At 38.0% G+C, this 17,292-nt stretch overlaps 2 protein-coding genes across 6 annotated transcripts in view; one reads left to right on the forward strand and one right to left on the reverse strand.

Moving 5' to 3' along the window:
- Positions 1–462: 462 nt before the first annotated feature.
- Positions 463–4,999, reverse strand: LOC104829928 (chromosome unknown open reading frame, human C4orf33). Its single transcript, XM_010564476.1, has 5 exons — positions 4,802–4,999; positions 2,850–2,910; positions 2,607–2,658; positions 2,277–2,476; positions 463–589 (listed from the first exon to the last, which is right to left on the reverse strand). Exons 1-5 carry the CDS (start codon positions 4,986–4,988, stop codon positions 490–492), a joined length of 600 nt encoding a protein of 199 aa, XP_010562778.1. The 5' UTR covers positions 4,989–4,999; the 3' UTR covers positions 463–489.
- Positions 5,000–9,275: 4,276 nt separating this feature from the next.
- The window catches only part of SCLT1 (sodium channel and clathrin linker 1), a 46,744-nt gene continuing 38,727 nt past the window's right edge, over positions 9,276–17,292 (forward strand). For 3 of the 5 annotated variants that reach the window (XM_010564478.1, XM_010564480.1, XM_010564481.1), the window contains exons 1-7: positions 11,518–11,573; positions 11,935–12,002; positions 12,703–12,755; positions 13,679–13,748; positions 14,881–14,936; positions 15,315–15,447; positions 16,294–16,416. In XM_010564478.1, coding sequence (XP_010562780.1) covers positions 11,534–11,573; positions 11,935–12,002; positions 12,703–12,755; positions 13,679–13,748; positions 14,881–14,936; positions 15,315–15,447; positions 16,294–16,416 — 543 coding nt within the window. In that variant the 5' untranslated portion in view covers positions 11,518–11,533. Of the gene's footprint in view, positions 9,357–11,517; positions 11,574–11,934; positions 12,003–12,689; positions 12,756–13,678; positions 13,749–14,880; positions 14,937–15,314; positions 15,448–16,293; positions 16,417–17,292 lie in introns of those variants that run through there. The other 2 variants (XM_010564479.1, XM_010564482.1) reach the window with 2 other exon arrangements.

Here is a 17,292-nt window from a genome sequence, read left to right on the forward strand (position 1 = left end):
ATTCTTTTCTGTTCCTGAAGGAGGCGTTCTTTCTCCTGATAGCAATCAAAAAATTTAGGCACATAAGAATCTCATTCAACAGCCAAGAGACAAACCAGCAGCAGTCAAAATACAGCAGAAATGCAGCAACTACAGGAAACTGAAAGATTCCAAGCCAGATATTGGCCTTGTCAGGCTTAGAGCTCTCATGAAAACACAGCTGTAATTTTAGCACACTTTCTCCCCTTCATTAGTAGGAGCAGGTTCATCTCTTGCACAGATGAAAAACTCCATACCCAGATGAACTGAAACACAAGCTGTTGCATACTTCATACGTTCAAAATCAACTGGCCCAGATACTTTACAGTTAATTTTAAGATTGATCAATGATTTTGGTGGCAAGGAAAGCCTTAGTAATCTGATATTTACAAACTCTGCTCAGAATGAAGAAGTTCTTTCCATACAGCTTCATCCAACCTTAGTGCTTTAAAAATTTATGCCTCAATCCATTTAATTAGTGAGAGACTTCCATATATCTGATTCAGGCTGCTTCCAGTCTTCTCCCATTAGTCCTTTCAGGTTCAAATCTTTGAAAAATTCCAGACGATGACTGTAAAGAGAGGAGAAATAAACAAAAAAATTGTAAGTCTTATAGTATGTGTCTTAATAAAAGGCAGCAACCTCAATAGGTTTAATTAATTTTTATTTTCAGGTTTTCTTGGACAGGAATGTAACCAGCATTCCATGTGCTCATTTTCCAAAACTTGAGTTTATAAATAAAAAACACTACTGTGTTTCTGAAAACCTTGTACTGGAAAACACAAGGCAAAATCCTCAGCTATGAACAAGTATCACACAGCAAAATCCTCAGCTATGAACAAGTATCACGCAGCATAAAGTGAAGTTAACAAAGCTCACCTTTTAAACTCCCTCAACTTACGTTGCCTGGAACTGCAGTCAGAGCAAAAGCACAGTGACCCTGTTTTACGACTTATCCACACTCCAACAGAGTAAAAATTGAAAAATCCTATCACAGGAGTATCCTTTCATTACAGAAAAGAGTAAGACTGGATAGGATAATGAAGGTAGTAAATATATTTTTGCTGTAAGACTAAAAGTCTTGTTTTCTTTTAAACATTATGAACCAGTTTTTGCTAAGGATTTCTCCTTTAGGCTACCATAAAGACACAATAGAAGGAAGACACTGAAGCCAATTGCTAATTAATACTTACATGAAACAACTACCAAGCAGTAGACGGAACATCTGACACTACACTAATCATTTAAAAAGGTAAATGGAATTCTCTTATTAGGAAATCATTTGTAAGAGTAAAGACAAACTAAGAGCAATGAAAGTAGCAGCAACCTCTTCACATAATTGCATCTGCTACCAATGCCTGAAAAAGTCAAGGGTTTTTTTGGAAGGGATATTATAGAAAGAATAGAAAGAATCCCTTCCTGAAAAATACTACAGGCATTTTGCAGTTTACCACAGAAAAATAAAAGTATCTATTTCTTTCAGACACTGATAAAGAGAATGTATTTTATTATCAATAGCTTAGAATTTTTTTAAATAAACAGTTGCAGAAGCTAAGTTTTCCTTAAATAAAGGCAAAAAAAGTAACTTAACTAAAATGTACTTTACCTGGCTGTCATTCTATGTTGAGTAACAAGTTTGCATAGGAACTATAGTGTACCTTCTAGAGCTAGTTCATTTATACAAATGTCCAGAAGTAGCAGTTTTTATCAAATCATCTCAGCCTCACAGTCAAAGAAAATAAACAGGCCCAAAGCACAATTTAAAAATCAAGATATTCTAGTTTTTCTGTTGATATTGGGTATCCTTTTATTATACTTTTCCATTCAGTCTGCATTTTCAAATTTTTCTATAATATGGAACCATCTGTAGAGGTGAGGTTGCTTAGAACAGTAGGGGAGAAGCAAAAGAGATTTATTGGAAATGTATCTGGTGAAATTAACACTAAATGGCATTTCAGGAGGTGCTGGAGGCAAGGAAAAAGTAGAACAACCTATCTATGATTTAGCTGAGGAAGGTGATAAAACAGATGCCAATGGTGTTGAATGCATCATTTTCTATGAACCTAGGGGATAATATAGAAATCAAGCACTAATTACAGCTATCTGCCACAGTGCTTTATACAACGTACAGTACCAATGGATCTGTGGCTAAGCAGTATAATTAAAACACTAGCGGCACTCAATCTGAAAACCAGATTATCTTTAAGTATTCCAAGAATAGTGCAACTATATTACAAAAAAGCTAGTTTTATGCTTACAAATCTGGTTTCTGTCCTTCCTGTAGTTCATGTCGAGGTGCAGGATGAAGCGCTTCATATTTTCTCTCTTCTCCTGAGCCATGAATTGCAAATGCATTGAATTTGTTAGTGCATGGTGGAAAACAATTCCATGGAAGATGAGCTTTACCCTCCCATTTGGTTTTCATTCTGGTCACCTCAAACTCTAAAGGAAGTTCTTCCTGTTAAAGGAGGAAAAAAAAAAAAAGAAAAAAAAAAAAGAAGAGGAGGTGATGTCATCTTCCAATCAGGCAACAAGTACCTAGAACCAGTTAGTTTTTCTGTACATTATGAAAGTACTTGACCACCTACTTTCCATACTCTTCTTTTGCCAGAAAGCAGCAGCAACAAGTGTTGTCCATGGCTGTCAAAAAATCAGAGCAAAATTTTCTTAAACTGATACCAAGTTATTAGTGTACTGTTCTGCCACAAATATGTACATTCCCCATACTGGAACAATTTCTGTACCCAGTCTTCCTCATATGTCTATCTTAAAAGCATTAGAACTGGAAATGCAAATTTAAATTTGTGACTTGTTCAGAGTGCTGTACTTACGGACAAAGTTCAACTTCTAAATACTGTTCAGTTCTGTCACTCAGGAAAAATGCTTCTACAACTAAGAAAAAACAGGTTGTCAGTATTTCATGTTAACTGTTTTGTAATATCCTAAGACTTTTGTAACCCACTAAAACAATTCTGTTTTCATGATTTTTGGCCTGTACCATGCCAGAGCTTGACTAGCTGTGTACATGCTACTGACAGCTTCCTAACTGTTCAAAATGCTGTGCCATAATTGTAAATTCAAGAGCTTTTATTTTTAATGCCTATCATCATACAGAGCTTTATAAAGCACGGTACTAACTTTATTTACTTTACCAATTCCAGCTTTGGAAACACTTATCTTGATGCAGCAGAAAAATATGGCAAGTCTGCTAATTAACGTTAGCTGTCCATGGAGTAAGAAAAGCATCAGCACACGGCTATTTCACCTAGTATGCTTGCTGTGAGCAAAGCTGACCAAGATAAGAGTGACCTCAGTCAATCACACTCACAGCAGGCACTCCAGGTAGAGCACTTAAGTGCAGAAGTCTTGTGTGCTGGTAGCCTGAGGATTCAGAGCACCAGAGACTAGGAAAAAAAAAATATATATATATATGAAAAGAGAAACATACACTCACAGAAGAGCTGACACCCCATAACTAAGAGTGCTAAATCTCAGAAATAGTAAAAAAGCATTTAGCTCTTAAATGGTTTTGCCCTGTACATGGCCGATACTTTGGACAGGGGATTACTGTTCCAGGTGTACCTGAAAGCCACATGTGACTGTTGAATCACCTTTCGGGACCACAAGGTAGAACTATAAAGGTGTTTCTCACAGCAATGACATTATTAGAAAGCTTTAGTTAGAATCAGAATTAGATATGATAATGTTATTTATTTTTACATAAGCCTATTTAGTACAGTAATATCAAAGAGGTGCTAATACTGCTTTAGTAGAGCTTTAATCAAAATAGTTCAATAATCAGGAAGTGGAGAACTGCTGGAATCATTGAATTCTTGCATTATTCAAAGCACCACGTAAAAGTGACAGCATTGACAGGAAAGAGAAATAAAACAGCATTATTATAAGAATATTCCCCATTCCATTCGGGTACAATTTTGAATCATTTTATCAGCTGCTATTTCTTTGTTTCACACCTTCCTGTTTGTCAAATAGGCTCTGGAAAACTGATTAAAATAGACATATATTTTAGCTATTGCTCTCTACTTCTTAAAGCAAAAGTAGAACCTACCTTTAGGATTTCACTTCCATTTACCTACTGCAAATGCATTTATATATATGCCACAAAATTATTTTGATATTCAAATATGTCAAGCCTCTGTTATTCCACAAGTTATATGAGCAACCCAGAAACTAAGTTTAAGCGCCGATACTATTGACAGGATCAGGAAGAGTTAACCTCATCATTCTTGAAATCAACCCAGCTCATTGGACTCCATTTCTTTATGGCCACCGAGTGACATAACGTATTTCCTTTGTTTCCGAGTCATTTGTATTGTTGCACTGCTATAAAACAACCACCCACCTTACAGTCAGTAGTGCTAGTGATGAAAATCAATTCACCACCTAGAAAAAAGAGCACCACTCTTGATACAGTTTGGGGTAGTTTTCAGCTGAATATAACATGAAGCTTATAGTTACTCAAGGAGCCGTTTAAGGGTAAGGCAGTGATTACAACTAAATTCTTTCCTAGTATTCTTTCCCAGACTGCTCAGGATATAACAGAAAGGAAAACTTTTACTTTGCATTTCAGATCTGATCTTTAAAAGCAGTACTGTGACCGAAGAAACGGAATTGAATTATATGTCATACACTCACAACTGTTAGATCAGTTTGAAAAAATAACCATCACAGATTCTTAAATAAAGATGAGGCATATTAACTACAGAGGAACATCAGTGCCTACACAAATTGGATATATTTGCAGCAGAACAGTTACACTTACCCTCATAGTCCCACAGTCTACTAAAAGGTTTCCCTGGCTCTCCAAGCGGTGCTGGAGGGTCATCAAAGAAGGGAGCATTAACTTCCATTAGCAGTCCTGCATTGTTCGACTTCAGCCCAATTGTTACCGGCTCATGGCTCACAGGTAAACCATCCCAGGTGTGTTTAATTGTAAATTCCATCTTCATATACTACATAAACGAGAAAGGAAGGTTCTGTCAAAGGAGATCTCAGATTCCATTTCAGTACAAACTGCACTGTTCGCTTGTCCAGGAAAAAAAAAAAGCACACTTTTGCACAAAGTCAATCATCAAATCATGTTTTTAGACATCAGAAGAACTGAAATAGTTTAGCTTTATAAAGCAACTAAATAAACAGTTACACGAATGCTTTTCATAGGTTTTTATACCTGCATGGTTACAAATCACTCTCAAGTCTTACCAAGCTTAAGGCATTTCAATTATGTACCTAAATAAACACCTTCCAAAATCATCAGAAATATTTATCAAGAGAACAGATAAACAAAACAAAGTCTCCACTACATTATCTTAGATGATTTGGTAACATGAGAAAAACAGATTGAGAAAAACCTTTCATGAATCTGAGATGCAAGAAAAGGAAACAATTAGCTAAAGCTTTCCTTCATGGTCATTGCAAACCAGCCAAACTAAAGGATTTCAAGGAAAACTGCAAGCACATATTGTTAAACACATTGAACATTTGCAGAGCAGCAAGAACAGAGACTACTGCACTCCAACAGCTGTTGCTACTTAGAAATAACTGTACAAACCTTAGGAATAGCCTTAATCTATTTAATAAGCAAAAGAACGAGTGGAGCCCAGCTTCCAACAAGTTTATGGCCCCTTACCCCTCCACTCCTCACTATTATGAGTTCCTTCCCATCTCCACAAAAGTGATCCTTGATTTGTTCCCTTACACACCCCCTAGCCATACAAGAAGGGAACTGGCAATACATAGCCTGACTGAGAATTATGCACATGCTGTTAAGTCTTGTGACCAGAGAGGTGCTAGCTCAGTAGCTAAATTGTAACCACGTTTCCTTCAGTGGGGAACACTAAATCAGGTTATTTAACCTCTATCCAGATACCCATTTTCTTGGGACTCACAGAAGGGTAAGCATAACTTACGACATTCTGCAGGTGTTATCAAGAGGTGTAGTACATGAGACAGAATGTAACCACACGCATCACACTTCCCTATATGCCATAGCCTTGCTCTTAGGACTACACATTAACTGTCTCATACCCTCTGCAACAGTCACATCAGCCAATTTCCCTGCACTGATGTTCATGATGAAAAGCACCAGACCCCCTCTCTTTGAGTTCAAGTTGGTAAAATAGCTAGAATGACGTTAGGTTAAGTAGATATACTCACAGTGAAGGAGATGATGATCTGACCAAGGAAGTGTGACAGATAAGAGAAAATCTGAAGCAATAGATTTAGTAATTAGACACCTTAATTTAAGAAGTCCAGTAAAAAAGGAAAGTCAAATATGGGACTATCACTTTTGACAAAGTTATATTTAAATAAACTGAAAACTAATTAAATTCTTACGTCAGCATTTTAACTGCATGATATGCTAGACAAGCATCATCAGATGTGCTTTATGCAAGAGACCTGAGATAGCCCTAGAAACTATGAAAGACTACCATCATTAATGTTCACTCCAACTCAAGGAGCAAGTTTCTGGAAGCAAGATGACACAAGTTGAAAGAAAAGAGTGTACAAAGCATGGGAGAGAAGACAACCAACAGTGTCCTAACGGCATTCTTAAGCCAGCAGAAGCTGGCTCACAGTCCAGTATTAGCAGTTAACTCAAACAGGCAAAGCTAAATCACCCACAGTTTAAAACAAAAAGAGAGAACTAGTAAGAAAAAGTATTCTGGGCAAGTACAGTGACAACTCTTCTGCAATAATTACAATGTACACCACCAAATAAAAAAGCAGTATGTTAAATAACAAGTCCCTTTCACAACACAAACAGCTGCTGAAACATATCCAATGGGCTATATAGCCTTAAACTGATCTAGAAAAAATTAATCCACAGGAAATGTGGACAAGTGTTGTGTTTTTAATTTTGTAAGCCGCAAACACTGAGCAGCAGGAGCATGAAGTATCCACAGATGGTAAGACCATTCCTAGCGTTTTTTGAAATGAACAGAATTCCTGTAAATGGAGTGCACAAGCTTTACACACACTTACTGTGAAAGGAAACAAGACAGAATTCCACAAGCAGGATCACTTACTCAAAAGAGTGAAGTTTAAGAGTAGATGGGTGCATCTAAGAAAGTTAATAAAGTGTTATGAACCCATTTTTTACTACATTATTAAATTAACATTATGCACTTAGAAGTCAACGTTTCCTTCTATTATTCTGTTTTCAGTTTGTGCTAATATATTTAACTATTTCCATTCACTGGTCAAGGCAAGTATCTCAAACACCTATTTGAAAACACTGCCAGATTTCAACAGTGGTTTAAAATAATATAGCCTTCTAATAAAAGTAGCCTGGGAAGATCTTAAAATCCAGGGAGAATTACATGACTAGCTATTACAATTCCTGACTGAAGTAAGCAATGTGAAGCTTCTTCTTGTGCACAAGATTTGAAAAGTTGTCTCAGGAAAAAAGTCACAACATACGAAGTTTTAAAAAAAAGCAGTGAAATAATAGAATCTGCTAAACAACTTTAGACACACTACTGTAACTGTAGTGTTTAAAATGAAGATGAGACAAGACGCATCACAAATTCCTATTTGTACCTATATGAGAGACAGATGACTTTTTTTGGTAAAAACCTTAACTCCTCCAGGGACAGCTTACAGTGTACTGAAACGAACATACTGAAGATTTAGCCCATTGTTGTAAACCAATATTACTCTTGAAGAACACGCAATTTTAAAAAGAACCATAAAGCTTTAAGGAAAATTGCAAAACATTCACTAGCTTTTTTTAGAGGTCTACCTAGTGCTAAGGTTGCTCAATTTACAGGACAGCAGATCTAAGAGTTTCCAAATTAATGGCCCTTGGTGCAAGTTTTAAGTTTATTACATTGCATGGACTTAGGTAAGCTGCTTACTAGCATGCTTTTAAATCATAATAAAACCAGCAACACATAGCAATGGCGTAAAAGTAAATTAAAACAGGAAGAGGAGACCTTTCATTACCTTTTAACACTAGACCTCAGCCAGTTGTTAATACACTGTAAAGAGATGCAAACGCTAAACGAGATAGTTTTACAGCAAGTACTTTCTCAGCCATTTAAAAGCACTCACACTGCATGGCCACAAGCTACCACCTGGCTGATATGCCTAGACCTCAGCCACATGAGCGTCACACCTCACCAGCAAGGAGAAAGCTGCTGCTGCTTGTCGCTGTAATCACCTCATGTCTCTCCTTACCGAGAGGATTGACGTCTTCCATCCCAAACCCTGTCGACGTTAGTAACGACAAAACCAAGAAGGAAGTAATTACGGTGGCATTTTTTCTTACTTGCTCCAAGAGGACAGGGAGAAAGTTAGCAATCGAGTAAGAGAGAGCAGCTTTTAATGTAGCTAAGACTTCATTCTTAGACACAGGCACGAGCTCCCAGAGGGCTCGAAAATTCCCGGTTTCGGTCGTCCCCCCCCCACCCCAGCCACTAACAGCAGCAGCGTTTCCTGAAGAGAAATTCAACCCCCAAGCTCCTCAGAGAAGTTTAACGAGAGATTTCTCACACCTCCAAGCAGCCGCTGCGACTCCGAAAAAAAACTCGGCTCCCCAACAAACCGAGCCTTTCCCCTTCCCGCCTTCCCCCGCCACAACCCTCGGCCCTGACCAGCAGCCGCCCAACAGCGCGCATGCGCGCACACACCCACCCTCCCTCCTTCCCTCACCCCCGCCCAGCCCGCCCCTTTTCCGAGGTTGGCGGGCTCGGTCGCTCCGCCGCCACGTGACCGACGCACTGCTCGGGGCCGAGCTGGTCGCTAAGGGAAAAGGCGGCGGTGGCTGGTAGCAGCAGCAGCTCGCGGGGCGGGTAGGTGGGCGCGCGCTGGCCCCCGCCGCGAGGCAGGCCCCGCCTTCGGCCGTTAGTCGTGATGGGGGCGCGGCGCCAAGCGGGGTTAACCGTCGCTGAGGCGCTGTGGGGGGGGGGGGGGTGCCCTCAGGGCCGCCCGCCGCCCGGTGTGGTTCCTTCGTCTCTGGGCGGTGGTGGTGGGATTGCCGCGCCGGGCTGAGGGGAACGGGTAGATGTAGAGGGGGAGGCCGTGGTTACTGCCTCCGCCCCGGCCAGCTGCAGCCTTACAAAGGCTTTACTTCACGAAGTGGGAGCCGGTAGGTGAGGGGGAGCGCGTCCCCGGTGTTTGGAAGTTATTGTCTCTCATTTTTCTTATCCGCCGGTAGAGGTGAAAGCCCGCCGGGCAGCGGGGTTGGCGAGCGGCTGAAATAACCGGCTTTCCGTCGGGTTGTTGCAGGCTTTTCCTGGGGAGGAACTCTCAGCGGCGGTGCAGCTTTTCCCCTGGAAATATGGCCACTGAGCTCGGCAGTGGGGGAGAGCCCGGTGAGGTCTTGGCGAGCGGTCAGCTTCGTGGGCTGCCTGCCTGCTCCCGACACATCGCGGGTTGGCTCGGGTGCTGCTCCGGGGCTGTTCGAAGGACGGAGCTGAGCAGCCGAGGCCTGGACCCTGCCTCTCCGGAGCTGGGGTCACTTTCTACAGAGGGTAGAAACCCTTTTGCCTGTGGTCGTAGCGATGAAGATTGATATTCAGTAGCTCTTCTAGTGTTTGCTATAGTGAATAACAGCATCAAAGCTACTTTTTAGTTAGCTGAAGACTAATAATTAAAAGCTGCTGCTGAGGGTAATAGCCAAAAACAGGTGCATTTTGTGTGATAATGCCTCTTTTCTCCAGTTAAGAGACTACTGTGTTTCCTATGCTTGTCTTCCACCTGAAAGGCAAAAAAGCTGTCTTGCCAGTTACTCATAAAATTTCTTTTACAGTCTAAAATCAATATTTTTAATTCTGTGTTATTTGTTACAATTTTGATTATTTTAATGTAAGATTAATATGACTGAATCAGAGTACACTTTCATTCCTTACCAGCAAAATACTGGCAAAATTACTTCTACACAGTTTATATTACTATAAGTAAGGAGTGGTTTGATGTGTAGTCCCAAGAACGTTACTGTCAATTAGTGTTGCGGGAAAACTTGATAGCACAGCAGGAAGTAGGATGAGATCACAGTGCATAAAGTGCTATGGCTGTGCATCACTCAAAAATCAAAATTTCAATTGGTATTAAACTTTGTGTGACAGCTTTGGGTGGCCAAAGGTGAAAAAACAGCTCTTGATTCCAAGGACTGTAGTAGCAGAAGAGCTTCTGTCTGAGCCAAACAGACTCAAAAGATATGGCTCAAAAGCCCATATCTTTATCAAGCTTTGCATGAGTATTTATTATACTGTGATGTGAACAAATAATGGATTTTCAAATACTGGTATTTTGCTTTTTTATATCTATCTAATTTGTCTGAGTGTAGCTTCTTTAGTCTGTAAATCTGTAGGCTCTAAATAGAGCTCAGGCTAAGTTCACTGTGAAGTGGTAGGAGTTGCCTTTTCTATCAAGGAGTTGAATTCTCTCTTTTAAAAAACTTTATACATTTTGAAAGGTGCCAAATGATAAATTTGAAGTTGGCTTGTATGCCAACTGAGACATAAGTTATTTGAGGCCTGCTGTAAGTCTGATATATGGATTGATGTTTCTCCTGTTTTATGAATGTGAAATTGAAGTTCTAAAATGCTGAATGTGTGTAATACACACAGGAAGAGATTCTCCAAGCATCATTATTTTTAAAGTTGTAAGTATTTGTTGTGTTAAATATGTAGCTGTAAAAAAAGGTTCTCCAAATGAAAAGCTAGTCTCTGGCACTGATCAGTTATAAATTGAGTTTTACGTGAATGCATTTTGAATTATCAGCAGCCAACCCTACAAATAATAATTCCTCCATTTCAATACATATTTTTGTGATACTACTGAAGACATACACCTTTTATCAGAATGTATTTAATGATTCACTGTTGAAGGTGAGTATGTCTGTAAGGGGTGTTTAAGATTTGTCCCCTTTTGTAGCTGTGGCTTCTCATGTTTGCAGACTGCTTTGGTTGATGTAGGCTGCTACTTTTCCTCTTTCCTGTTCCTTGGCATCCTTTTACTATTACCTCCTTTCTATACCCTCTGTCTTTTTGCTATATCCTCCTTTAGAGGATGAGAACCAGAAAAAGAACCATTGGGATGTGTATTAAAAAAAAAAAGGCAAGAAGTTGTTTTAAATCAAAATGTTTGCAATACCTTCCTGACTTCCTTTTTCTTCCCCTTTACCCATTCCAGTTACAAAGGTGTTACTCAGGTTCTTACGGTTTTGTTAGATGAAAGAACATTCCATGAACAAGAGGGAAGAGCTATTATTTCTCCTTTCCAACCTTCTGCTGGTTCTTTTAGAGACTACTTGTACTACAAATTAAATCCTAATAGCCAAAGTTAGATGAATAAGGGGGGAGAGTGACGCCTTAGTTGATGTTCCTAACTTAGCAGTGTGAAATCTCATTATTCATTATTCTTTGCTTCTTTCAGAAAAAGCAGATACTGGCAGACTGCGTTTCTTCATTCTTGTTTTGCTTTCATCTGGCTATACTTGAATGCTCAGATCCATTTATCAGCGAAGCTCTTGACCTAAGTTTGTTGAATGTTTATTGAGAACTGCAGGGTTGAGTTCCCAACAACAGGTTAATTGTCAAACATCCAGCTAATTGAATTGGACACACAATGTGATTTTTTTGCATGTAGACCTCGTGAATCATTAAGATGTGTGTTTGTGAGTTTTCTAGGCAGAAACTTCATTTTTTAAAATTTCTAAAAGAAAACAGAAGGAATATGGAAGAAATGGAATTCATTATTATTACACAGCCTTTAGGCTTTTTCAAGTCCTATTTTCATTAAAATAATTGTGCTAAATTGAAGGCACACAACTGCTTCATAAAATTCTTCTAAGCACTACACTGTTAAACATATTTCTGACTGCCAGTCTGGTTTATCTAGATAATGGCCTGTGTTGTAGCTATGATTCTCAAACTTTGTGTTTTTCAGATCAGGGGCTAAAGGTGGCACTTGGACAGTATGAAACAGATGAGATTTTGAGAGCTACTGCTGAGCAAGTATGTGAACGCAGGGATGGAAGTAAGAATTTTTGTGATGAGGTTTTGAGACAAACATCTTTGCATACGTAGAGCACAGCCCACTTTAACGTGGCCTGGCCTTGCTTTAGGTCCATCACACAACTCTAGAGTTGCTTGTTGTTTTTCCAAGCAGCAGAATAAATCTGTCATAATGGTGAATTCTGGTATTTTTGGTGCATTTTGAAAAGTTTGTCATATGCAGGAGAACATACCCCTGAAGTAATACTTGATTTCTACTTTAGTAGACTTTTTCACTTTTATAGACTTCTCTTTTCCAAGACATTTGTCTCCTGCGAAGATAACTTTTTGTGCTGGGTACCATAAGCTTGTCTAAAAGTCTGTGCAGGAGCTAGGGCATCAGCACTTTCCTGATGCCGAGATGCATGGAAATGAACTAAGCACTTACACAAACTTATGATTGTTCTTTTAAGAGCAAGATGATTCCCCCTCGCATGCAATTATGCTTTATATCAGAGCATCTCCAGGGAAAAAAAAAAATCAGAGTTTTTTGAAATTGGGCCAGCACTCAAGGATTTTTGAACATAATCCTGGAAGTGGTCATGTGGGATATTGTGTATGATTACAGTACAGGCAGAACAACAGCTTTGGGTTGCATGTAAAAATTTAAAACTATATGCAGTCGTGTGCAAGTACTAATATGTAAAGTATACCATTACAGCAAAATGCCTCTGGTGGTGATGGCATATCAGGATCCAGGATGATGGACCAAAGGTAACTAATTGCAAATTATAAGTGGGAATACTACCAAGTATTATCAAAAGAAATTGACATGTGCTTTTAAAAATGTAAATATCCAGGTGAACCTGGTCTTATGTATGTGTGTTCACAGCTCTGAGAACTTGTGAATGGAGTCTGTAAAAGTGTTCCTGTAGCAGTTGGTTTTAGACACTATTCTGTTTATTCAGTAAATTATATCTATTACTTTTCTTCCCCAATCTGTAAAATAAAAGGTGGGAGATGAATGAAGGAATTCTCTAGTCTAAATTTTAAGATAATAAACAAAAGTACAGGTAAGATTGTGCTGATCTAGGTAACACAGGTAACTGCTGTCTGTTGAGGTCAGGTGGATGTTTTTGAAAATGCTTATTTGACAATCTTCAACTAACAGTTGCCTGTTGGCAAATGGTTTAATAATCATAGTCATTTTGTGTTACAAAAATAACCTATCCTTTCTTGTTAGATTTTAAGGCATTATCACTCTGGACTAATACAGAATTTTCAGAGAATTACTATCAATCACAAAAATATTAGGAGGGAAAAAGTATATAAGTAGAACTACATTATTTTACGTTGTCTTATAGGCCACTTTACTGTTGCATGTGGCAGCAGTAACAAAGCCTAGTCTTAAGTCATTTGGGATTCTATGTATGAAATATTAATGTTACATTAATGCTCATTTATAATGTCCCATGTTCTAATTCTGTTATACGGGAAATCTGCTATTACTGATCATACTTTAAAAGTAGTAATTAAATTTGTTCATTTGATTCTGGTGAATGTTGAGCTTGGAAATAAAGAAAAGTGACTGTTTTGTTCTGTTCTCTAGATTAAGAATTCTTTAAAACTAGTTAAATACAAGAACAGTGTTTCAGTGTATACAAAATTTATTCTAAGCATGTATTTCAACTTTTTAGCTTGTCAACTCTAATCACAGAGTATGATAAACACTTGGAAGAAATGAGACAACAGCTGCAGCTTTATCAGGTATGGATGTTCCTAATGTTTCAGACTGTATATCCTTAGTATTTTATAGTATTAATATCTAGGCCATTAGTTTTTGTCAATAAAGGAAAGTATGCCTGCGCCATGCTTCACAAACTTGCTGGACTGCTATCTGCCTCAAATGGAAGAACAGAGAGCTTTCTATGGAAAGGTTGGGAGATTGTCCAAATTGCACAGATTACTGTGTGTTTGAAGAAGTAGTGTTGTGAAATGAAACATGCATGTTTTATTTCTCTAGATGTTCTTATATGGTTGCAGGTATTTTCCTAGGTGACGTTCAGATGAGGCAGCTGTTTCTCTCTTTCCTTACAGGTCTGACCTTGGCCATGTGGTCCAGTGCAGTCCTGCAAGTGTAGATACACCCAGCCTTTTTCATTCTTAATAATTCTTCAGATTCAAATAATTCTTTAAATGTTTATTATCATGGAGGCTGAGATAGAGGGGGACTGTCCTTATTTCAGCCACAGAAAAATGAAACTTTTGGATGCTTCATATGATCACTGAAAAGCAAAATGACATGTTTAATAATTAAAACCTGTGGCATACAGAAAGCAATTTTTACTTGTGATCTACATGCAGAAGTTATACTCTGGTTTTGGTTTAATGTGCTTAATTTGTTTGATCTGTCCATCATAAAGATTCTGCAAATGCAGTCTTCAAGTTTGGCTGATTTCAGAAGGCAATAGAAACACTGCGGTTTTGTTGCACTCTTTAGTTAACAAAACAGTTCATTTGACTCATGTAACTGAAGTTTTTCCTCAGTTCATTCCTGAACTCTTTTCTCAAATGCTTACTGCATAAAAGACAAGTTATCCACTGTATCCCTAAAAGAACTCGAGTTAGTTAAGAATCCATCTGTAGGAGCTATAAGAGTTCCAAAAGGTAACTTTAATGCTTGTAATAACTTCTGAATGCTGAGGTATAACAGGACTTAGCAGCTGTGAAATTTAAGTGGTATCCTGTGACTTTCCTTAAAGGAAGTGACTTTCATTTACTGTGTTATGCTGAATTAAATTGTCCATCTGTTACAGTATCAGTCAGAATTAAAAGGTGAAAGAATCACCAAAGTTTGTGTCACTTAAATGAGTGCTTACTCTTGCGTACTTTTGTGTAGGTGCAAATGAATGAGATGAGACAAAAATTTGAACAAGTCACCAAGGAAAATGAAAGGTAAATAATTGCACTGCCCTGTTACTACTGCTGTTTTTCTTGATTTCTAAACCCTAAAAAGCTTTTTTCTAGGACCTTGAAATCTTTTGAATCTACTTAATAGTTGAAGATTTCATACTCGTGAGCTTAATGTGAGAGTCTTTAAGTGCTTAATATAGATTACAGCACCAGGTCTGGGAGATGTAACCATATCTCTAGAACAACTAGATATTAAACTATTTCAAATTGTCTATTGTGTTTGTAGAAGGTAATTTAATAGATTAAAATATGACTTAGAAGTAAATAGTACATACAGATTGAAGGTACGGTATACTTCAGTTGTTAAAAAAAATTCCTGTTGGAGAAATGCTTCGCTGAACTTGGTTCTTTGAATTTCAGGCTGCATGCAGAGTTGAAAGAGGCCCTTGAGAAGCAACTGGAGGCTCTTCCTTTCATGCCTCTGGGAACTGATATTCCTGCAGATGAAGGCATAGTGAGAAACCTTCAAGAACAACTACAACTTACAAATCAAGTGTGTGACATGAAACATTTGTACTGTTTTATTTCTCTTGTTGTGTCTTGGCAGATTAGGGGAAGCTGGTTTATTTGTTGGTTCAGAATTCCTTTGTTCAGAGTTCCTTGAGACTATTTTGGGGTCCTCTTGACTTTCTGTAGCTGAAGAAACAAGTACTTATACTTTGAACTTAAAGACCTGAAGGAACTTCTTTCCTAGATTCATATAAGTTTTTTATGTTAATTTGTGCCTGTAACTTTAGCTACTTGACTTGATCTTTATATTGAATTCCTGACCAGGAAATTAGTGAAGTACTTTGTTCAATTCAAGTTTTTGTAGTAGCTTGTCATTTTAATCACAAACATTGTCATGTGATACAAGGAGGCAAGTATATGTGGTATATAGAAAGTAATATTTAAATCTGAAAAGGTAAGCAAGTCTTCTTGAGCTTATTACAATGATGTATCAATCCTTTGTTGCCTATGATTAAGTTGAAGTTAAACTGACAGTTGAATTTTGGTATTTGAATATTATATATACCGTAGGCCTACAGTAAATACCTGTGAAAGTTTGAGCTATTAAAAAAAAAAAAAAAAAAACCACCCAAAAAAACCAAACAAAAAAAACCAAAAAACCGCTAGAAAACTTGCAGTTCACTTGTAGGTGGAATTTGATGAACTTGTAAGCATCTGTTTTTCTGCACCTAAATTTGGTATTTTGTCTGTGTAGTTGTAATGTGTGCAGAGAAAATTACAGAAACTGGCATTTCTTCAAAATAGAAGATCTCTCTTTTTAGAGAATGATAGATGAAGGTAAATGTGCTATAATAGAATATTTTATACAAACCATTGTTCTCTAACTTAGGAAAAAGAACAAGCAATAGAGCTCTGGCAGACTGTATTGCAGGAGCATGATCGACTCCAGCGGCAGTACCAGGAACGCATGACTGAAACGCAGATTCATGTGGCTGAAAGGCAAAAGCAGAAAGTAATTTTCATTTACGTTTTTGTTAATTTTGGAATGTCTTTCTATGCTGTAGAGATTCTGGGTTTGTGTGTAGTCAAACGGAAGTGGGGGGGTTCTACCAGTACTGTTAATTATTTTCCATAATAGTCATCTAAAGTTGAGTGGTCAGATGTGGTCACTGATTCATCAGCTAAATACAGTTAGAATTGGAAGAGTTCTTTATTCCAAATATATGGGCAGGAACTTGGGGAATGCACTGAGTCTGAGTCTTGGTGCGTGTATATGTACCCAATATATGCATGTGCATATAAATAATCATGTGTTTGAATTGCATGGTTGGAAATCTTCAGTAGAGCTCAACATCTGAAAAAGCTGCTAAAGATTTCCAAGTTGTGAGGTGGAAGTCTTCCATGTTTTCTCCTATTTTTGAATCCTGAATTTTGTCTGTAAGATCACAGTGGTATAGTAGGAAAAGTAGTCTCTGTTTTCTGTTGTTATTCAGTAAAGAAGTGTGTGAAACAAATGAAAACTCAAGTTCACCAGTATTCTTCTAATGCTAGCTTGTGTTTAGCAGTCTGTTTCTGGGGAAGACCTGTCAGGAAATCTTAGTTCAGAAAAGCTGTTGTGCTCTGATGTGCTATATAAAGATGGTGTGAAAATTGTGCTGTATAAAGATAGTGTGAAGAACTAATAGAAACTTCATGCCTGTATGTACCTCGCTGCAGATATTTCTAGGTCTGTAAAGAGATGTTACAATTTTTTTTTAACATTTCCTTTCCATTTTCAAGTACCCTATACTTGTGGGCACAATTACAGCTTACCTACATAACAGAAATTTTTTTTTTACTGATTTTGGTTCTTTTGTGGTATTAAGTCCACCTCACCAATATGTTCTTT

Source organism: Haliaeetus leucocephalus, unplaced genomic scaffold, assembly GCF_000737465.1.
Source record: "Haliaeetus leucocephalus isolate CR32 unplaced genomic scaffold, Haliaeetus_leucocephalus-4.0 Scaffold181, whole genome shotgun sequence".
Lineage (NCBI taxonomy): Eukaryota > Metazoa > Chordata > Aves > Accipitriformes > Accipitridae > Haliaeetus > Haliaeetus leucocephalus.

Excerpts from the sequence above, each read along its gene's own strand:
- LOC104829928 (XM_010564476.1), bottom strand. The coding sequence starts at position 4,988 with ATGAAGATGGAATTTACAATTAAACACACCTGGGATGGTTTACCTGTG. Across the intron at positions 2,911-4,801 it reads TAGACTGTGGGACTATGAGG|TTGTAGAAGCATTTTTCCTG; the intron begins GTAAGTGTAACT and ends GTTTTTTCTTAG. Across the intron at positions 590-2,276 it reads GAAGGACAGAAACCAGATTT|TCATCGTCTGGAATTTTTCA; the intron begins GTAAGCATAAAA and ends CTCTCTTTACAG.